Here is a 22,377-nt window from a genome sequence, read left to right as displayed (position 1 = left end):
CCGCCGTGTAGGCGGCCTGACTTTCCTGAACGCCGGCCACTCTGAAATGGTAGCACGCTGGGGCCTTGCCCAGGGGTCTCGTGTGTTCCACACGGTATCTCTGCATAGGAGATGCCCACCCCCATTTCCCAGATGGGGAAACCGAGGATTGGGTCAGAGGAAGGAGCAGCAGTAGGAACCGCGGCTCGGGAAACACGGAGCACTTCCCGCGGGCCGGGCGCGGCGCCTAGTGCGGGTGCTCTGCCCGCTCCGCTGTTCTGTGATGTCGGTACCCATGTCTGTGCCCCTTTTACAGATAAGGAAGCTGAGTCCCAGGGAGGCTAAGCACACAGGTTAAGTTGCTCGAGGCCTCAGAGCTGAGAGAGGGCGGAGCCGCCACCCCCAGGCCTCCCCTCGGGGCCCCCCCAGCCGCCTCAGCTCTTCTCTGCTTGGGGGGCCTCAGAGGGGACGTGCACCGGCCCCGCTGCTCTTCCCAAAGTGTACGAGGCTGACTCCAGCCTCTCCTGGTTGCCTGTGTGCAACACACACCTGTGTGCATGTGTGTGCATGTGCGTGCATGTGTGTGCGGGTGTGTGTGCTGCCTCTGGGGGAATCAACCCAGAATCCGTATCTCCTCTTGGAGAGAGGAGCTGGGACAAGAGGGACACTCAGGCTCACCTCGGACCCTTTCGTACCCGTATTGTTTGTCGTAGGTCGTTTTATGACTACGTTAGGAACCCCTGGGTGTAGACCCCAAAGAACCAAACACAGCTGCACGCAGAAGCTTGTCTGTGGAAGCTCACCGCCGCTCTGGCCCTGCAGCCCCACAGCGGGAGCAGCTCAGCGGCCGGGAGATCTTGTCTGGCGGGCTGTGATGTGGCCAGAGAAAGAAGGACATGCCGCCCTCTGCTGCGACACGGGGACCCTGGCAGACACCGTGCTCAGACAAGGAAGGCCGCGGGCACACGCCCGTTCCTATGGAATGCCCAGAGCAGGCGCACCCACAGACACCGAAGCGGTTGGCCTTGGCCAGGGATGAGGGCAAGCGGGGGCAGAGAGTGTTGATGGGTGCGGGTCTGTCTTTGGGGCCGAAGGAAGTGTCCTGGGGCCAGAGAGCGCGGGGCCGTCGTGTATCTTCACTAAACACACTGAATTATACACCTTGAAGGGGTGAACGTGCGGCCTATTGATTGTGTCTCAGTAAGACAGGAACCGAGGAGCCGTCCTCGGGATGGACGGAGAGGCTGCGGTGGCCCGGCCCCGGGCCGGCAGCCCACCCTCCGCATCTGTCCGTCTGTGCTCTCTCCTCTGCCACCTGCCTCCCCGTCTCCATGTCAACGGGGGATGGAAACCACAGTGTTTGACTTCAGTTATGCTACCCACTCGTTTGGAACTTCTGCTTTCAACCCGGGCCAGCCTGAGACATACAGACGTCTGGGCAAGCTAGTAATCTGGCACCCCATCAAACCGGTATTCTTTAAGTGTTTGTTTGACATTTATTTAGTGAGGATGAGAAGAAACCGATATCCTATTAATAGAAGTTGCAGAGAGAAACAGATTCGCTTGCTAATTCACGTCCACTGACTGCGACCAGTCAGGGATGCGCGAAGTGTTCAGGAAAGTGCTTCTGGCTCCTCTGAAAGGTGGGTTTTCTTTCTTTCTTTTTTTCCCCACCTCCCCCTGGCCGTCTTCCAGATGGTTCAAGAGGCGTGGTGAAGATTTAGGTTTGGAAAGGACCTGGGTAGGGTCAGGAGGCCAGTACTGTGTCATCGAGATGCGCATAGAGGATGGGACTTAAGTGTCCTCCCTCCTCCCCCGTCCCAAAAAGGGTGGCTCTGTGAGGTGACAGATGTGGTCCTTAAGGCGATGGTGGGAATCCTCCCCAGCGGGTCAAACATCACCGTTTCGTCGACTCTATCTCAATAAAACTGGGCAGGAACACTAAAAGGCGTCACGTGTTTTCTTCTCATTCCTGATCATCAGCAACAAACACAGCACCTCGCCTCATTCGGTTCCTGAACCCTCCCACCCCCCACCCCCAGACCACAGGACGGGAGCCTGCAGTAGCTCTCAGCCACGGCTTGTGTCTTACCGTGATTTCTCCCCTCCCCTAAGAGATGGGCTGACGGGCTTTTCGCCTTCCGTGTGCGGGGTCCCAGGAGGAAACGGGCCTCACCTGCCAGTGTCTTCCAGTTTCCTTCCAGCGACTTGTGCCCCACTCCCCACCCCCAACCTCCCCAGGCCCCTAGAGCTTCCTCCAGCAGCCTCCTCCGTCCTTGAGCGGAGCCTGCATTCCCTTTTCGGACTTGAAATGCTTTTTTTGGTCAGTAAAATGATTTCCCCACGGCGCACCTCGCTGTAAGGAGTGCGCATTTTTCTCTCGCAGCCCCCGCCGATCTCATTCTGCTGGGCTGAGTCACAGTTGACCTTCTCACCCACCAGAGGCGTCACGGTGGAGTGGAGAGGGCCCGGCCTTCAGAAGCCAGCTTGCCACCGACTGGCGGGTTACCATGGCGAACACCCTTCCTTCCCCGCGGGCTTCCTTACCTCTGAAACGGGGGGGGGGGGGGGGGGGGGGGGGGGGGAGACGTACACTGACCTCACACTGAGTTTAGAGGTTTTGTGGTGGAAGCGAAGAAACAAACGGAGAAACCACAGGGAGGGAGGCAGGGCGAGTGTGTGAGTGTGTGTGTGTGTGCGCGCGTATGTGTGTGTGTGTGTCAAGCTGGGGAATTCGCTGGACCGTTGCGGGAGAGAAGCTGGAGTCCTCGTCTCCCCCCAGCCCGCCCAGCTGGGGACCCGGGACCCCTGAGACATTTTGCACCGTTGCGGGGCCGAGCGCGTATGTGGGGGTGCGGCGTGGACGGGAGGAGATGCAGCCTCCACTCCCGCAGGCCTGGCCTGAAGCGGACTTGGCAGAATCGGCCGTGGCTCCTCCGGGAGTGTGGGCCGGCACTGCGGAGGGTGGGCGTGTGAAAAGCTGGTCTCCACGGCTCGCAGCCACACCTCCCACTGCTGTGCCGTCCCCAGTTAGATTCTCTCCCTCCTCTGAACTCTCTCGCTCCCTGTGCCCTCATTCGGCACTTAACCAGTCGTGCTGTCCCAAGCCTGCACGGAATGCCCCTCGCTTTGCTTCTGCCTCTGTCAGGATGGCAGACAGCGACAGCCTTGCAGACCTGGGCGGGTGTCCCTGGAGCCGCCGGTGCCTGGCCTCAGCCCTTGGTGGGGGGTGGGGGGCTCTCTGGAGCTGAGAATTGGTTCCTAGAGAACCGTGACTTCTACAGCCTCCGGTGCTGGCGGGGGGTGGGGGTGGGGCTGCCTTCGGGTCACGGTCAGGGGAAAGCCTCCCCCCTTGCTGCTGCCAGCTACTTGGGCTCTGTGTGGGGTCAGGCAAGTGCGTCAGACAAATGAGAACTGTGTTGAGCTGCAGGTGTGGGCCCCGGTGGGAACCCCGGGTTGGGAGGCGGCTCCAGCCTTGCCTGTGAATTTGCTGATGTCTTGGAGGCTGATTGCACCCAGGACGCCCCAGAAATCCATTTCTCCACCTTTTCCGCCGTGTTGTGTTTGTCTCTGGCCTCCGGATATCTGGCAGAGGTGGGTCTCCAGTTACACGCCGCCCAGCTGCAGGGACTTGCATCGCCCCGTGACGCTGCTTATGTCCCCGCCCCGGGCATCAGGATGCTCCCGGCTGGTGGCCAAGAGGTCTAGGCTGCTGTTCCCTGCTTCTCTTCCCTTGGCCACCCCCTCTGCAGCCTGGGGTCCTGCCGTCCCAGAGACTGATAGGTGAACAATATCGGGGTTGGGGCCGAGAGTTCTGGGCCGGGCAAGGTCCTGCACGCTGGGGGTGTGGGTCCCAGTTCTCCTCTGAAGCAGAGGGAGCCCGGGGCAGCACTGGGTGCACCAGCCTCTGGGACCGCATCCTAGACGGGGTCCCTCTGTGGAGAGCTGACTCCTTCAGCCTCCCTGTCCTCCTCTCCCCTTGGCACAGCTAGATTTCCGGGTCTCTGGCATTGCTCAGGATGAAGCCGGGCCCTGTGGGTTTCCCGGCTGGGTTGCCCTGAGTGACTGGAGCAGCTGGTGTCTCACGTCCTCCCCCACCGGGTTCTCCCTGCAGGATGCTGGCACGTGCGTCCTGGTCGCCGACACCCTCCCGTGTGCCTAGCGAGTCATCCCTCCTCCTGCCGCAGGACATCGAGGGAGCCTTCTCCCACGGACCCACAGGTAAGGACCGCCCACTGGCTTTGGGGTCTGGGGGTGCAGGGGCTCTCCTGCTGTTTCCTCTCCCTTAAGCATCTGACTTTATCTGATTAATGGGGTAGATTGTACGAATCGATCCCGCTTCTTGCAAATATTGATTGTTCGTCACTAAGTCGGTAGGACGGATGTTCTGTCTGTGGTTCCTTTAGATTCCAGAAACGAAACACCCCATTTGGGAGGCCCTTGTGACTCTGCTGTACTGTGTGCCCTGAGGGACCTCTCTTCTCTTGGAGCCCCTGGCCCACCCTGGGGTCCCCACTCCCAGGAAACAGGGCTCCTAGGCCTTGGCCGAGGGCAGGGGCTGGGCACTGCCTCGCCGCCTTCCCCACAAGCGGTAGTCAGTGACACGGACTGGGTGAGAAACCGAGCAGCGGGCGGGCCGTGGCGTGTCTGAGGCCCTCCACGGAGGCAGCGGTGGACTCGGCGGGTCTCCCCGTGCGAAGCTCTTCCCCTCCTGCCCGGGGTCCCTGTGTGCGTCCGTCCGTCACATCCCATTCCCTGTCCCTGGGTTTCCGGCACAGGCCTCACCCTGTCCCCTTCTCGTCCTGCCAAGGCCTTTGGGGGGCAGAACAGGTAACGTGGTGTTGCCTTTTCTTGTTCTAAACCCCAAGGCACCCCCTCCCTGAGCGCTGATCAGCTAGTTGGAAATCTGGGGACAAGGAGAGCGGATGTCCCATCTGGAGAGACTAACCTGACAGGGTGAAGAGGCTTGGGGGGTAAAGCCAGTGTCCCTCCCTGAACACTGTGCGCACCCGCTCCACTAAGCCCACAGCATCCGTGAGGATCCCATGTCACACAAGGAAGCTGAGGCTCAGAGGTGGCAAGTGTCTGCTCCAAGGTCACACAGCTAGTCGGGGCGGGCTTGGGACTGGACCCCAAGTCTAGACCCTAGAGCACACGGCATGGTTTTCCAAATGTGGTGGGGGCTTCCCCGAAGGATGGGGTCCAGGCTCTACCCTTCCTCGCCTTCTGGCCCAGGTAAGCCCCTTGTGGCCTCTGGGCCTCCCGTCCTTGCTGGGGAGCGGGGCACCGCAGACGAGGCCTCCGCCGAGCGCCCCCCTCGCTCCTGTGTTTCCGTTTTGGCACCGTGGGCTGTGTGCGCTGTAATTGCTCATTCTTTTTAGCTGCTGTGAAAAGGCCTGCAAGTGCAAGAGGAGAGAGTCCTCTGTTGTCTTTGTGTTTTGTTGTCTTAATTCACTCTGCGAGAGAGTCTCAGAGCCTCAGCGGCTGGGGGTGGCGGGGGGAGGGCTGGCGGGGACCGCAGGCCTGCTCCTGAGCCTCCCCGAGGGCGTCTGAGGGCAGCCTGGCCGAGGGGCCTCGTGAGCCCTGCTCTGCCCGCGACGCCCAAGTTCTGACGACAGCGCCTCGCTTCCTGTTCCCTCCCCGCCGAAGGCAGTTCTTTCCCTTCCGAGCAGCTGCGTCCCCCAGTTCTGGGGCTTTAGAGATGGTGGCCTTGTGGCCATCTTCTCTGGGGGTCCCCTCTTCACCCCAAGTGTGCTCAGGAATTCCTCTGCTTTATTCATTTATCCCGCGAACATTTACCACGTCCTCAGGATAGACCAGGTACTGTTTTGGGGTTCCAGGCATGCAGCTGAGAAAACAGACAAGACTCCCGCCCGCGTGACATCATTCCCTGCCACGGTCTCCCCTCTGTGCTTGGCAGAGAGGAAGATCACGGTTGCCCCCTACGTGCCTCTGAGCTCCCTGTGGGAGTCTATGGCTGTGCCAGGCCTCAGGACCCCCAGGCCCCGGCTGGGATGCGTTGGGAAACGGGGAGGAGGCAGCCCCTCGCCAGCAGCTAAGAATATGAGGTCTCATCTCTGCAGGGGCAAGAGGAAGGAAAGGGCTTAAGGAGCAGGGTCTATTTTTGGAGGAGCTCCTTGCTGCAAAGCAACGGGAGCCCTTCCTTCCCGGAGGTGGGGGTGGGGTGGGCGCAGGCCAGGGGCCAGCCGGAGTGGTCTCGGTTCAGCCTGGCTGTGTTCCGCAGCGGCTTGGCCTGGACACAGGGCGGTCCGCAGAGCGGGTCTGCCTGACAGAGGGGGTCCCAGCTGGGGAGCATCTGTGCCCTGCGACACCCACCCAGCCCGGGTAGAAGACGAAGATGTTTGCCGTCCTGAGCCGGGGCTCAGAGCTTCTGCCATTTGATGTTTTCCTCTGTGGGGAGGGTCTGCGGGCCCAGGCCCTGGGTCATCACTTCCTTCCTGACTCCCCAGCTCTCGCAGGGAGGGGCGCTTCCTGCCATTGTCTCTCTGAGGCCTCAGCAAGGTCACTATCTCATAGAAGAGCGGATGCCTCCGACAGGACCTCAGCCCAGCAGCACCTACACACACTTCCGTCCCCCCACACTTGCTGGCCTCCCGGCCTCCCCGAAGCTCAGGACAGAGGCCCACGGCAGGGCAGGGGCTCCTCTCCTTCACCTGCAGAAGCTTCCTTAATCCTGCCCGCAGGTACCTGGGCCGCAGCAGCTCGGGGTTTAGGCCTGCGATGATCGGTGAATTCGGTGGCTGTAACCGGTGCGGGAGGCTGTGCCCACGTGCATGGAGAGGCCAGAGCTTGCGGTCGGGAGGGGGTGCCTCCTGGACCCTGAGTCGTATCCTACACCCGGAATGCCGCTCGCTTCCTGCATTCCTTTGCTGTGGCCTTGCCGTGTTTGGGAGAGAGCTGGGTGCTCTCGGGGGGGATGCGAGTTCCCCTCCCGTGCCCCGCCTGGCTTCCCTCGGCCATGTTTTTTTTTCTCATGTGGGGCCCTTGCCACACGGCCAGTGCAGCCCGGGCCCAGGGCCGGCCCAGAGAGTGCCGTGGCCTCCCTGCCCACGGACAGAACACCACACGGGATTCTGGCTCTCGGGCCTTTCTGTTCCTCTGCGTGCCAGGAGCCTCCAAGTGCCCACTCCCTGGCTTTGCCTCTTGACTCAGGTGTACTTTCCAAGCCCATACTTCCTTCTCACCCAGGTGGCTGGAGTGCATTCCTCTGGCTTTGTTTCTGGTCCCGGCTCCCGGTCACCTGTTGAAGTTTGCTCAGGGACACCACGGCTCTCAGGGAGCCTGGCTTGAGTGCAGTCTGCTCACGCACTCCGGGATCGGCAGGGCCAGGGTGAGAAGATGCCTTAGTTTCCTTGAGGCCACGCGAGGCCAGTGGCTGCGTCTCACCCACACTTATCCCAGCTGGGGCTCCGCCCAGAGGCACTGGCAGCCCCTCTCTAGCTGCCTCCTGCTCCGCCTTCCCCCACCTCGGCCTCCGGGCTGTTCTGAGCACAAGCTGGCTGCTGGAGTCTCTTGCACTTCCCCATGGCCGGGGGTGGTGGTGTGGGGTCCTGTGCCCTCACCGATGCCGTGTTGATAATCCCATCTTGCCTGGCAAGGAGGCACCTGGTGGCATTTCCTTATGAGCCGACCCTCAGCCCTCCCGGGACCAGGTCCGGTCAGTGTTCTCTGGGTCATTTCCTTGCTTTGTTCCTGCACATGCTTCCTGAGTGGCAAACCTGCCTATAGCAATCACTGTGATTCCTGGAGACAGTGTCCAGAGCTGGGGATTCTCAGGAACTCCTGAGATGATGCCATTCAAGCTGGAGGTTGTGTGGCCCCAGACTGTACGTTTTAGCAGCATGATCTGACCCGCAGGTGCTCAGAATGTGTTCATTCCCTGTATTGCAGTAAATGTATTCACTCAGCAGTTAGCAAGTACCCACTGTTCCGGGAGCTGGGTATAAAGGACTGATACAACACTGAAAATCCTGTCTCTCTTGGGTTCGTAGTCTAGTGTGGGTAGACACACAATAAACAAAGACTGTCAGATGGAGATTAATGCTAAATAAATAAGAAGGCCTCTCAAGTTGGGACACTTAAGCAAATGCCTGAAGGAAGCCAAGGAGAGAGCCAGGAGCTTATCCCGAAGAGTATTCAGGCAGGAGACAGCCTGTGCAAAGGCCCTGCAGCAGGAGCCTGTCCAGGAAGTTCTAGAAACTGGAGGGAAAGAGGGAGGAGATGGGTAGCAGGGGAAGGGGCTGGAGAGGTAATGAAATCCCACACCCAGCAGGGCCCTGCAAGTCTTGTTGAGACTCTGACTTTGACCCCAAGTAGGAAGCGGTAATACGGGGGAGTTCAAGCAGAGGAGGGCCAGGATCCCACTGAGCTTTAGAAGGCTGGTTTCTGGCTACTATGCTGAGAATGGACTGGGTTGGGTGGAGGGAGCAAGCGGGGAGGCCAACGGGGAGACCATTGTCATGGCCTGAGGGGTTGCCGCTGGGCCAGCGAAGGGGGGGGGTAAGGGAGGTGGGCTCCAGTCTTATAGGTCTTTTTTTTTTAATTTAATTTTTTTTAAAGATTTTATTTTACTTTATTTTTTTTTTTTAAGATTTTATTTATTTATTTGACAGACAGAGATCACAAGTCATCAGAGGGGCAGGCAGGGAGAGAGAGGAGGGGGCTCGATCCCAGGACCCTGGGATCACGACCCGAGCCGAAGGCAGAGGCTTTAACCCACTGAGCCACCCAGGCACCCCCAGTCTTATAGGTCTTAAACGTAGAGCCTAAAGGGATCACTGAGGAACCAGGCGATCCCGGTTGTGTGGGCTTGTAGAGAACAGGTTCTCACAGACTTGGAAGGACTCAGGAGGTCAGCACTTTCACTTAACCTGTAGGGAGACTGAGCCCCAGTAAAGGAAGTTATTGCCCAAAGTCACACGGCAAATTCTTGTGACTCGGGCTTCCAGCCCCACATCCAGTGTTTTTGTAGCTGATCTGCCAGATGGCTCTGGGCAGGGGGCGTGCCGGGGTGCGGGGGCTCAGGGAAGAAGGGCTGGCCCAAGAGAGTACAGCTGAGTGTGGAGTCCTAGCAGACTCCACTGGCGGGCAGGAATTCGGGGCTTCCTAAGCGGATGGTTCTGGGCGCACTGGACTGCCTTCTGTGTTTTCTGGGCTGGCGTTTTGACTTCAGTTGGGCAGGGGTCTTGATGGCCTTGTTTGAGCTCTGGGGCAGGTCATCCAACACTCCCATGCATTTTATTGAAGACCTTTTTGGGCTTTACCAAGTGCCAAACCAGAGCTAAGATGTCCTTCTCTTGAGGAGCTCATAGCTGGGGGGAGACAGACAAGTGAACCCAGAAGCCCCCTTGATGGTGGGGAGCTGTCCACGCACAGGGGATCCAAGGTCAGGCCCCGAGCAGCCTCTGCAACCTCCAAGATACCCCAGTGAACCCAAGCCAGAAGCCGTCCACACCCCATGGGGGTCTGGTTAAGTCCCCGATCCATCTCTTAGAACAAACAGGGCCGGGAGGGTGGGCGGGGGCTGGGATCTCATGGCCCACGGCTGTCACCTAGAACAGATTGTGCTTTAACTGTGAGGACCCAGCTGCACCCTGACCTTGGTTGTACTCACTGGGGGGCAACCTTGCATTTCATCACCGGGACTTCTGCGTGCTTCTTTGTGAGCAGGGAATGGGCTGCGGACACTTTTTTTTTAGTTTGCAATCCTGCTCTGATGACCAGCTGTAAGTCCCTTGTGACCTTCATGATACAGAAAAAGTCCTGTCAAGTTCCCAGCTCTGCATGGGACGATCTGGGTGTCATCTTTTTTTTTAATATAAGATTTTTATTTATTTATTAGACAGAGAGAGAGAGCACAAGCACAGGGAGCCACAGAGGGAGAGGGAGAATCAGTCCCTCTGCCAAGCAGGGAGCCCAATGCGGGACTCCATCCCAGTACCCTGGGATTATGACCTGAGCCCAAGGCAGATGGTTATCGGACTGAGCCACCCAGGCACCCCTGGGTCTCGTCTTTAGATTCCTTAGCACAAAGGTTGCCTGGGGAAGGCGAAGAGAGATTTCCCTTTAGCTTTCTTTGGAGAATCTGAATCTATTAAGGCCTAAGGGGGAAGATCTAGTTTGATTTTTCTTTCCGCCTTTTCACTTGGCCTGTCCTCATCGTAATGAATCTACCAATGAGGAATGACAACTTGGAAATTGCTTCCTACGATTGATTTACGGCCGTCTCCAGCGACGGTTCTCACTGCCACAGGCTCCGGTCAGTGCCCTGGGACCACAGATGACCGTGGGGCAGGGCTAACAAGAACACGGTGCCCAGAGGTGGGAGATCTGGCCGGACGCTGAAGAGAGGCACCAGGCCCCATGGGCTGGGTGTGCGGCAGCTTCTGTCCTTTTGGTGGCATCTTCCTCGGAGGCCAGAGGAGGGGCAGGACAGTGAGGAAACCCACGCACTTGCTCTCGAGTCCCTTCCTTCCCCGTCGTGGGCTGTGGCCCGACGTGGTATGCCAGGGGAGCTTCCCCGCAGTCCTGCTGTGCTTCCCACCATCAGACCCTTCTCCAGCACAGGTGGGGTTGGGTGCAGTTTCCACACATTGCTGGTGGGATTCAGGGTTCACGCCTCCCCTCTGGGCTCCGTCTCCCCGACGAAAGTGGGTTTGTTGGCCTGTTCTCACCCAGCAGCTTTCTAGGAGGTGGGTTCCCAGATGGGAGGCGCAGCCTGAAGTTGGGCCATCACTTAACTAACATGTGTTAAGCACCTTCTGTATGCCTGAGCTGTGCTGTGCACCAGAGGTAAACATAAAGCCCCGTTGTGCTTCGAGGGGCTTGGAATGGCCACGCCTCCCCTCTTCCCCCCAGTGGGGCAGAGCCACCTTTGGGTCTCCTGCACGTTACAGATACTTTTGGGAGACACGGTACGCTCACTCCCAGTCCTTTACTGTGAAGAGGCATATGGAAATGGAACCAAGCTGGGCATCTGAGCAGGAGGGACAGCTCTTCCATCGCAGGTCATCCCAGGGCCAGCCTGCCCCACGCTCCACTCCTGCCTCTAAGGGAATTCTGAGGTCAGGGGCAGGTTTTCTTCAACCACTAAGACATCTCGCAGAGATGGCCTAGATGAGGGCGGATGAGCAGAGGAGCGCAAAGGAGGAAGCCAGCGTGGAACCTCTGGAGGTGCCTGGCACGCGGTAGGGGCCCAGTGAACGAGCACCCCTTACCCAACGCAAGCAGTCAGAGCTGGCCACGGGTCCCAGGGCTCGTGGCTGCCTGGCAACAGTGGCTGTGCCCCACGGCGCCAGAGCTCTCTGAGCCACGTCTGTGTCGGGCTCAGGGCTCGCCAGCGAATAGTTCCTTCTGTCTCCGAGGCCAGGAAAGGCTTCTGGAAGTGGGGACCCCGAAGCTATGGAGACAGAGTTTGAAGGGGAGTGTTTGAGGACGCACTTGTCCCAGGAGAGGTGGCCCGAGTCCTCCTCCTCCCTGGCCCGTGCTGTGCTGGCCCCCGAGTCCCATGTCTGACACAGTAAGCTGGGGACATGCCTTGCTTGGAGAAGTGGCCAGCTGGCGGAATGCCACTGCGTGGTGATCAGGGCTGCCCAGCCTGCCCCTCCCGTAGCCAGCCAGGACTCCCCCTGCTCCCTCTCCCCCAGTGCCCTGGGCTTGTACACCTCTGCTTCTGCCCAGCATGGTGATTCTTTTTTTTTTTAAGATTTTATTTATTTATTTGACAAACAAGATCACAAGTAGGCAGAGAGGCAGGCAGAGAAAGAGAGAGAGGAGGAAGCAGGCTCCCTGCTGAGCAGAGAGCCCGATGCGGGGCTCGATACCAGGACCCTGGGATCATGACCTGAGCCGAAGGCAGAGGCTTAACCCACTGAGCCACCCCGGCGCCCGCAGCGTGGTGATTCTTTAGCGACTGGTCTGACCCATAATTTATGTAGCGTACAACTCCCCCATTTGAAGTGTACAAGTCAATGATACGTCCTGTCTTCCCAGACTTGTGCAACCGTCAGAAGACTTTAGAACATTTTTGTCCCTCCGAAAAGAAACCTGTACCCCTTTGCTGTCACTCCCCTCCCACACCTCCAGCAGCCCCTGACGTGCTTCCTGTCCCTGTGGATTCATCTGCTCTGGGAGTTTGCTGTCATAGGCTCAGACCCCGTGTGACCTTCAGTGACCGGCTGCTCCCACGCTGTCATGATTTTCGGGCTCCTGCAGGTTGGGGCAGGTGTCTGGGCTGTCACTGTTCTCTAGTGTCTGGATCAGCGTGTGTTGTTAGTTCACTCATCCATCGAATAGACATCTAACTACTTTTCCTCCCACAGTTGGGGGTTTTTTGGCGATCATGAATAAGGCCCCTGGGAATGTTCACGTACAGGTTTTTGTGTGGGCTTCTGTTTCATTCCTCCAGAGTATGTACCTACAAGTGGAATTGCTGGGTCCTAGGGTAAATCTTTCTGTCTCTAACAATTTTGAGGAATTACCCAACTTTTCCAAAGTGGCTGTCCCATTTTACAGTGTACTTTTTATTTATTTATTTATTTTTAAAATAATGATAGACATGGAGAGTCGGATAGTGTGGTGGTTAATGCAGACTCCAGAGTCAAAGGTTCAGCTCCCGGCTGGGAGACGGGGCAGGTCCCTTCACCTCTCTGAGACTCAGTTTTCCCATCTATACGATGGGGACAGTATTAGGGCCCACTGCACGTGGCCATGGGAAGTTGACTAGTGACTTTGGTACAGTGCTCAGGAAGGGCTGTGTCTGTCTTAGCTGTTATTTTTCCCTACACTGTGAGTGCTGGGCACACAGTAGGTGCTCTAGGATGTTTTTAAAGGATATAGTATTTGCATTTCAGGGTACCTCCTTTTGTCTTCTGATCACCCCCTGGGGAAATCTCCCTTCGTCTGTCAGTGTCTTGTACCCTGGGGATCTTGTGTTTCTTCACCAGGAAAGGCTGGCATAGGATAGGTGGGCCCTGGAGGAGCTCCAGCTCCAAGAGGCATTCAGCCGTGGCACACAGGGAGCCCTTGGAGCCAGGACTGGAGATTCAGGAGTGCTTTGGGCAATTCAGAAGCTGCAGGGCTTGGGAGACTAGACTCAGCCCCATGATGGTAGCCCTGCCCCGCTCTGCACCCTGTCTCCTGTTCTGTGATCAGCCACGAGGAAGGAGCCCAGATCTGCCTCAGGAGTCCCACAGAGAGCCAGCCCTATGCTTGGAGGCATCCTCAGAAACTTCCCCTAGCCCCCAGGCACAGAGACGGGTCTGCTCCCTCCCTTGGCTGGACCCTGGCAGGCAGAGTGGCGGCTCCCCAGCCTGGCAGCACCAGCCCAGCCCCTGCCCAGGCAGGAAGGCAGAGTCAGAGACCACCTGGGCCTGTCTTGATTGCTGCAGGGAGTTCTGTTCTTTAGAAAGTTTTTTGGGCAGTGGGGGGTGGGGGGGAACAAAAGGGAACTAGGCCTTGCAGAAGTCCAGGCAGCCCAGAGTCAAGACAAAGCTTGGGTTTCAAGTCTGACTCCGTCACCAACTGTGATGTTATCTTGAGCAGGGGCTTGGCTTCTGGGAGGCTTCATGTCCTCATCTGTGGAAGGGACAGCAGGTGACATCGACCTGGGCCACTGACAGCAGTTAAACGGACTCCTGCGTAGGCGCTCCAAGGAGAGCACCTGGCTCTCTGGGATCACCCCACAAATGGAGTTTGTGGGAGGTGCTCTTGAGAAACAGGGCCCTGGGCTCCCCTGGAGAGACCAGAATGGGCCAGGGCTCCTGGGAAAGAGAGGAGGCAGTCAGACCGAAGTCAGAGCCAGGGGCTTAGGATCCAGGCAGGGAGGCGGTGTCAGGGACCGGCCGGTGTGTCTGCTGGAGGACACCCACTCAGGCCGCAGATAGAGCCAATGAGTGTGCTCAATCCCATGTGCTCGAAGGCTCTGCTCCTGAGATCTATGATGGGACCCAGCGCCCTGCTTGGCCTGACTCTATCTCACCACCCTGACCTTGCCCTCCTGTGCCTGGGACGTCTCGCCATTCCCCAGACATACCACGCACTTTGAGTACTAAAGCCGCTGGCTCTTGCTGTCCCTGTGTGCTAACATCTTTTCTCCTGGTAAACTCCTGAGCATCCTTCAAAGCCCAACCAAAATGCCCCTCTCCTGTGAAATCCTCCCCGCCAGGCAGTCAGCTGCACCTTCTCTCTGCTCCAGCCGTACTCTGTGCCCTTCCTCTATTATGCCAGGTGCTCCAATGAGTGCCTGTCCCCCATGGGATGGGGGACACTTCTTCCTAGACACTGAAGCTGAGGAGCAGGGGCGGCCCACCAGTTCCCCTCAGGTGCCTGCTTCTTCTTCCCCAATCAGCCAGGTTGTCTTCGAGTCGTCCTCCCTTACAGGAGCGGGGCAGTTGGTCGGGCTTGTGGGAGACCGTGGGAGCCGTGCTGCAGTGTCCAGGTGGGGGTGGGGTGGGGAGGACTGGAAGGCGTGTCCTTGCAACCTCGGTGTGTGGGTGACCTGCTTTTTGCAGCTTTTTGTGTCCAGGAACCAGCAGAGCCCAAGGGCCCGCTCCCTTTGAGTCTCTGTTCTGTCTTGGAGCTGATTAACGTGCTGATGTCCGTCAGGAGATCGCCTCACTTCTGGTCTCCCGGCAGCCCGGCAGCTGCGATGCCTTGCTTTGGACTTGTCTGTTGCACTGCGAGAGAGCGCCGGCCGGGAGCGAGGGCTGATGCGGTTCCCGGGAGCCTGGCTTCAGCTGCCTTGCCGGCCCATCCAGCTGTTCCCAGTTGCCCACTGCCAAGCAGCAGATGTGGGGGGCGAGGTCAGCCCGGGAGCTGGGGACCTGCCCGTCATCTTCACGTGAATGTCTTCGAGGCTATTTCTGGCCTCGCCATTATCCCAACGGCTCCGGGGGATAAATATAGCCACGGATTGAAAAGCCCCAGTGGCAGGCAGGCAGGCGGTGCATACTGGAGAGTGTGCGCACGGGGTGCTCAGCTATAAATAAGCCTGCTAGAACACCTCCCCAGCCACGCCGCCACCAGCCGTGCGTGGAACGGCAGATTTCCTTGCTGACTCCCTCCCAGGGCCCACGTGTGCCTGGGGGCCCAGGCAGTAGGGGAGGGAGGGAGAGGGGTGCAGGGCTGTCCGGACGTTGCACAGAAGGGCTGGCTGCTGGAAGGAGCGAGCTCCTCTGTACCACTCCCTAGAGTAGCTTATAAAGGGGAATGGCCAGTGGCCCCAGTGGGAATCCCGGGGACAGCCACACGGAGGGAGGGACTGTGTGCTGTGCTAAGAACCGTGGCCCAGTTCAACATCCTCAGCCCGCTCCATCTCCCTCCTCGAGGCCTGGTTCCCGTTGCAGAGCGGCCCTCGGATGAGGGCTGGGGCCCGGACAGCCATGTGGCCTTCCCAAGCCTCATGCCTGCCTTCCCTTCTGCTTCCTCCCAGCCTGGATCCATCCTCCTGACCAGGACACAGCTTGGTTTCTCTTCTGGTCCCCTGGTCCTCACCGTTCAGCGAAAGGAATGACGCTCGTCCAGGCTGGAGTTGCCCAGGGGGTGGGGGGCTGGGGAGTCCAGACGCTCCCCGTCCCCTTCCCGTTCGCGCTCCCACCTTCCCGCCCAGTTCCCAGCGCCTCCTCCTGCGCCAGGAGCAGGTCCCCGGGGCTGGCGTTGAGCGAGGAGCAGTCCTCGTGCCCAAGAGACACTTCTCATGGACAAGGATAGAATTGGGGAGGCTGGCAAGAGTCCTATGAGCTCGCCGTGAATAAAATATTGTTTCTGTGCCGTCGCCAAGCCCAGGAAGCGGCTTCCTGGGAGCCCACTCTCTCCTGCGGCCGAGAGCTGGAGCAGGCAGGGCCCGCGCAGGGGGCGGACCCTGTAGTGACACCGGGCTCGTCAATGCCACCCAGCGTGCATGCCGCCTGCAGATGAGCGGGCAGCTGCTGCGTGGGGGTGCTGCTGGTCCCGCGGGGGGGTGGGCGGTGGCTGTGCCTCTGCCCCGTGGTTATTCTGGGGCAGGCGGCTTGCATGTAGATCCGTCTTGAACCCCGAGTGTGGGCTGGAGCGGAGACGAATCAAATCTGCACCCCCCCCCCCCAGGAGCTCATTAGCTACTGCAGGGGACAGTCTGTATGCGCTTGTGGTGTCCGTGATACCTGCCTGTGGGGACAGCGCGGGGAGACCAGGGAGGAAGGTCTCAGGGGCACTGGGACTTGAGTTCGCCCACCAGCTGGGGCAGAATTGGCATCAGCAGGGAGGGTCTTCCCTGCAGAGGGAACAGCCTGCCGGAAGGCTTAGAGGCAGGAGGAGGCGCCGTGGGTCCCACAGCGAGTTCAGTTGGCGGGGGCAGGCCAGGCGGCCCCCAGGCGGAGGGAAGGAGCAGGGTGCATGGGGGGCCGTGGGCTGGCCGAGGAGCATGAATGTCCTCTTGAGAGCTGAGGGGAAGCACACAGCGGCTTCTGTCCCAGGAACGGCACGGCACGCTCTGGTATGGGGATTAGAAGAGCCTTTCTCGGGCTTCACGTGGATGACAGGTTGGAGGCGGGGGTGGGGGGCAGGCTTCTGGCAACGTCATGATGTCTTGCTATGTCGAGTGCATACCTGAAAGATTGTGTGTGTGTGTGTGTGTGTGTGTGTGTGTGTGTGTGTGTGTTTAACTGAGCCCTGAGAAACCAGGATCATGTGTGGGCATGCATGCCCGAGAAAGTGGGATTTCTTGAGATGGCCCCAAGGGGTGACTTTGCAGCAGGCTTGGCCGCTGCCGGTAGCCTGGTCTGGAGCCAAGATGACAGACTCCCACAGGGGTCAGCGCATGACCTGGGGGTTCTCTCTGACCCGGAGTCGGCTGGCTGTGAGGAGAGGCTGGTGGGCGGCTCTCCGCACCCCCGCCCCCTGCCGGCTCCTTTTCCCTCCTCACCCTGGTGCGGAGTGAGTCCCAGCACCCCAAAAGAGAAGTGACTCTAAAAGTGTTGTTTGACAGAAAGATAAACATGTTTGCTTAAGGCGGCCACAGGCTCCAGACGTTAATCTGGGTGTGTAAATATTTTCATGTGTTTATGATTCTGCGGGTGTATATTGATAGAAGAAAGGAGAGGTTGCGAGGCCCTGATCTCACCTTTGGGGACAGGCTGTGATGTTTGCTACCAAGTGCGAGAGTCAGAATCCCCACGCTGCTCTGGCACCCCAGTGTCTGTGCGGCCTGAGAAGATCAGAGCCAGGAGGCTCCCAAGGCCACTCAAGGCCCATCCTTTGTTTTTCTGACAGGGCATGGAAGGAACCTTCTCTACTCAGCAACACTTCTTTTTTTTTTAAGATTTATTTATTTACTTGAGAGAGAGAGAGACCGAGCCGTGGGAGGGGCAGGGGAGAGCGAATCTCAGCAGGCTCCAAGCTGAGCGCAGGGCCCGATGCAGGGCTCGATCCCACAACCTGTGATCACAACCTGAGCCGAAACCAAGAGTCTGATGCCCAACCGACTGAGCCACCCAGGTGCCCTCAGCCACACTTCCGATACCACACGTGCGGGTTTTCCGCATCAAGCCATTCTCCGATTACCTGCAGACACCCATGGGTGTCCTGGATGTCCGTTTGGTTCTGACGCTCGCTGCCTGGAGCTGGCACAGACCCCACAGGGGAAGGGCTCAGTCCCATGACTGCCTTCCATCTTGGAGCTGTTCTCGAGGGCCAGGGGCTGGGTTCCCCAGGCTTCTGTCCAACACGGCTACGGCGTTGGGGCTCCCGCACATCCCTCCCCTGCCTCGGGTTGGATCGGTTTGCTAGAATGGTTTGCAGAACTCAGGAAGCGTTCGCTGGTGTTCGTTGGTTCATTGTTGTTATAAAGGGCACGATGAAGAATACAGAGGAACAGCCGGTGCAGAGGTGGGAGAGGTGAGGTCCGGAAGGTCCCCAAGTACAAGAGGGTCCGTCCCTGTGGGTGTTGGAGAGTGCCACCCTCCCGGATGCCTACGTCAGCCTGGAGGCTCTCTGAACCCTCCTGTTCAGGGTTCTTAATGCACAAATGATTAAATCATTGCCACGGAGACGAGTTCCGCCTCCAGCCCCTTCTCCCCTCCTCTGCCTCTAGCTCATTAGCACCAAAGACACTCTCACCACTCAGGACATCACAAGGAGCTCTGTGCCTGGAAAAGGAAGCGAAGAGCAAATACGTATTTTTTAGGATACGGCAAGATGACGGGGAAACTGATCCCTGAGAAGGCTGGCGGAGGGGACATGGGCTCAGAGGCACCCAAGGACTCGGGCAGAGCCTGGTCTTCTCCAGGGCCACACCCAGATCTGCTGGGTCCCTTCTGGGGTCTGTCCTGGCACCTCTAGAAGGTGCTTCTGGAAAGTTGAGAGCACTTGCTTGGCCCTCAGGGACGCCCAAGGGTACTCCTGTTCCTCTCTGTCCTGCCTTGCCCCCTGGCCTGCTGATGTCCAACCCTTGCTGGTGGACCTGGCTCAGCCTCTCTCCCTCACCTGCCTGCTGCTCCTCTGGCCTCCTGAGCCCAGCAGGACAGGCAGGCTGTGCCCGGTTCGTGTGGTCCCTCACCTGCCTGCTGCTCCTCTGGCCTCCCGAGCCCAGCAGGACAGGCAGGCTATGCCCGGTTCGCATGGTCTGCAAGGCAGGCTGGTGCCAGGTGGAGGTCCTGAGCCCTAGAGGCAATGGACTTGGGTTCTGCCCAGTGCTGTCACCCTCTGAGCCTTGTGAGTCTGACTCTGCAAAACGGGAATCATAAAGTGTCACCTCTTAGGGTTTGAGGGAGGATGAAATAAAATGAGTGGAGGCTGGCCAGCTTACACATGTTATGGCCCTATGTGCCCCTTTCACTGCCCATCGAAGGAGATGCTGGCCATCCCTCCATGCCGATGCAGAAGCAAGGCTCGGGGACCCTGGGAGCGGCCTGACCAGCTCCTCTGTGCTCCTGGCCTCTAAGTGCCCCTTCAGCTCCATTCTCCTGGCTGGTCACCCGAGCCGAGGTTACCCCCTTGAAATGTATGGTCAGCCCAGTTGGCAAGGCCGAAATAAGACAAGAACTTCTAAAACTCCTGGCTGAGTAGAAAGCTTGCGACCCTATAATGCGGCAGAGGTGGCTACCGGTGAAATCTGGCCTGACAGTTTCTGCTGTCCCCTTGACCCAACCCGACCTACACATCATCCCTGGGCCCCCTGAGGCCTTAGCCCCCAGCCTCTAGTGGCCTCCCGCTCTAGTCCCACGCTTTGTCCTCGACTTGCCGGGGTCCGGCTCGGCCTCTGCCCAATCCAGCTTCCTCACCGTGGACCCCGGTCTTTTCTGGCCACTGTCCTGGGCTCATGGGATTCTTGAAACCCCTGTGCTGGCAGGGGTGGGGGCTGCTTGCCCAGGGTGTGTGGCCTCTGCCCGGAAGTAACACACAGTATTGGATGCTCTCGCATCAAGTGTTGTCATTGCTGTCCCGTGACTGCTCTTGTCTGAGCAGAGCTAAGAGCTTGAGGTGCCACCGTCTGTAGTCAGACCGTATCCAGCCACAAACCAGCTGGAAGTTGATGCGTTATTGCCTTTGGCCTGGGCTGGGTGCAGGCGATTGAGGATGTGGAGTAGCCCTTCTCTCCAGGGCCACCACCTGTCCTCTGGGTCCTGGGGGGTTGGGAAGAGCCGTGTTTTCCCTCCCAGCACCAGCCCTGGTGGGACCAGACCCTGAGCTATGGTTGCCCCCTGGAGGGGGCTGCAGAGTGGTGGGCAGGGGGCCAGGCTCAGGGGCAGAGGCAGCCTCCCCTTCAGAGCCTTGACTGGTTGTTTACAAATAGTCTCACTTTGGGGGCGTCAAGGTGGCTCAGTCTGTTGAGTGTCTGACTCTTGACTTCAGTTCAATCATGATTTTGGGGTCGGGGGTTCGAGCCCCAGGTCGGGCTCTGAGCTCAGCAAGGGGTCTGCTTGAGATTCTCTCTCTCTCCCTTTGCCCCCTCCTCCTGCTCACGTGCTCTCTTTCTCAGATAAATAAATCTTAAAAAACAACAACAACAACAACAACAACACACACACACACACACACACACACACACACACACAAACCAGCAAAGCGTCTCGTTCTTGCATAACAGCTTTATTGGGATTTCATTCCTATCCCATAGAGTTCATCCAGTCAAGTGTGAGACTCCGTGGTTTCCAGCACAGTTGGCCCTTGAACAACAGAGGTGTGAACCGTCCACTTATATGTCGATTTTTCTCATAAGTACAGGACAAGACTGTCCATGTACTTTTCTCTTTTGTTCTGATTTTCTTAATAATTTGTCTTTTCTCTGGCTTCCTTTATTGTAAAAATTCAGTATTTAATATATAGAACATGCCGAATGCCTGTTAATTGGCTTTCTGGTGCCGGTCAGGCTTCTGGCCCAGCCTGGCTGTTAGCAGTTACATTTCTAGAGAGTCAAAAGTCACGTGGGGGTTTTTGACCTCTCCATGCGGGCAGCGCCCAGCTCTGTGGGTCAAGGGTCAAGTGTATATTTGCAGGTATCTGTGACCATTTCCCCTGTGGTTTTATTTTATTTTAATTTTTTAAAAAAGATTTTATTTATTTATTTGACAGACAGAGATCACAAGGAGGCAGAGAGGCAGGCAGAGAGAGAGGAGGAAGCAGGCTCCCTGCTGAGCAGAGAGCCCAATGTGAGGCTTGATCCCAGGACTCTGGGATCATGACCCGAGCCGAAGGCAGAGGCTTTAACCCACTCAGCCACTCAGGCGCCCCTCCCCCGTGAGTTTTAGAACATTTTTGTCACTCCTAGACATCACTCCACGTTGGGGCTTACACCCCAGGCCCCGGAAATCACTCATCTGTCCTCTGCATCCGCGGGTTTGCCCGTTCTGGATATTTCATATCGATGGACTCGTACACTTGTGTGGCCCCTTGTGACCAGCTTCTTTCACTCAGCACCATGTTTCCAAGTTCATTTATGTGGTGTTAGAGCTTCCTTCCTTCTTACAGCTGAATGATTAGCCGTTGTGTGGATGGACCCCATTTTGTCCTTCCGCGCATCTGCTGGTGACGAGTGCGTGTTTGTTTAAGCTGGCTCCACGCCCAGCACAAAGCCCAACGCGGGGCTTGAACTCACGACCCTGAGATCAAGACCTGAGCTGAGATCAAGAGTCAGACGCTCAGCCGACCAAGCCACCCAGGCTTCCCTGATGAGTGCATTTTTTAAAAAAGTGACTTTTCTGACTCAAGCCCAGCTCTAGGCTGCTGAGGGGGTCAGGGGACAGTTGAGCAGAGAATGTGAACAGCATAAACCGTGGCTTCCGAGAGGGGCTTTGGAGGGCGAAGGGTGTTCTTTCTGGGAGCTGCTGCTGCGGAGGGAGAAGAAAGAGTTAGGAGACCAGGACGGGGAGGGTCCATGTCAGGTGTCCTGGCGATTTTTTCTTTCCTCTTCCTGTGAGACAGGGAGGTTCAAAGCCCGCCGTCGAGGAAGGCGCGGAGCCCCAGCCACGGCAGTGGTCTCTCTGAACAAGGCCTCGGTCCCGGGCGGGAGCTCTGCAGCGTGTATGTCCTGAGGCCCAGCTTTGAGGTGACATCTAAGGCCTTGGGGAGTCCCGAAGGAGCTCAGATGAGAGGCTGCCGGCCCGAGCACAACCCGGGGATGAGGGGAGGGCCCTTGAGCATGTGCTTAATCTCGCTCTAATTGTCTCTGCTTTTCAAACAGCCTGAGGAGTAACCCCTGGCAGGCTGTGGTGTGGCAGGGCTTTCTGGAGAGTCGAGTCCTGTGCTGACAGGCCGCGCAGCTCCCAGCCCTCCGCAGGCCACACCTGAGCTGTGGCGGGTCCGTTGGTCCGGAGGGGGCAGGAGTAGGGGGATGTCGCGGGGAAGCTGCTGTGGCAGGTGCGGCCCGCCTCACCCGCCCCGGAGTGTGCGTGCAGGACCCCAGCCGGGGCATTTCTCCACCGAACCACTTCCCTGCAGGGACCCCGCAGGTTCCAGAATGGAGCAAGAGGGCACCAAGGCACAGAGAAGCAGCTCCGTACTGGCTCCCAGTGGCATACGCCCCGCCAGAGGCTGGCACGCTTTATTTAATTTCACTCCCGTATCAGCCGGGCACGACAGGGCTGACAGATGAGGACCTGTCTCAGCGGGGAGGTCTCAGAGCTTGTGAGTGGAGGGCGGCCGCTGCTGCTCTCCAAGGCCAGAATCTTCCGTATACCCGGGGGGTTGGGGGCAGCCCCGGGAGGAGGCTGATCTCACGGCAAGTTCAGAGAGTGGAGTTGGGGTCTCCAGGGCAGCACGGGGTGAGGCTTCCTGGGTTTGGTAGCCAGACTCCTGTAGGCTCTGCGTGACGGCCTGCCTGGGTGTGGTGATGTCACTGTCCTTGAAAATATATCAGCAGAGCTGACCCTTGTCTGGTTTCGCAGTGGGCCTCAGACAGACGGT

The 22,377-nt window shown here is 58.4% G+C and overlaps 1 protein-coding gene across 7 annotated transcripts in view; it reads left to right on the top strand.

Annotated features, from left to right (window-relative positions):
* Positions 1 to 22,377, top strand: part of PITPNM2 (phosphatidylinositol transfer protein membrane associated 2) — a 121,283-nt gene that overhangs the window by 14,327 nt on the left and 84,579 nt on the right. For all 7 annotated transcript variants that reach the window (XM_032310646.1, XM_032310648.1, XM_032310645.1 and 4 more), the window contains one exon: positions 4,094 to 4,200. In XM_032310646.1, the coding sequence (XP_032166537.1) occupies positions 4,094 to 4,200 (107 nt within the window). Of the gene's footprint in view, positions 1 to 4,093; positions 4,201 to 22,377 lie in introns of those variants that run through there.

The sequence above is a fragment of the Mustela erminea genome, chromosome 13 (assembly GCF_009829155.1).
Source record: "Mustela erminea isolate mMusErm1 chromosome 13, mMusErm1.Pri, whole genome shotgun sequence".
NCBI lineage: Eukaryota > Metazoa > Chordata > Mammalia > Carnivora > Mustelidae > Mustela > Mustela erminea.
This window is presented reverse-complemented; position numbering and strand designations above follow the sequence as displayed.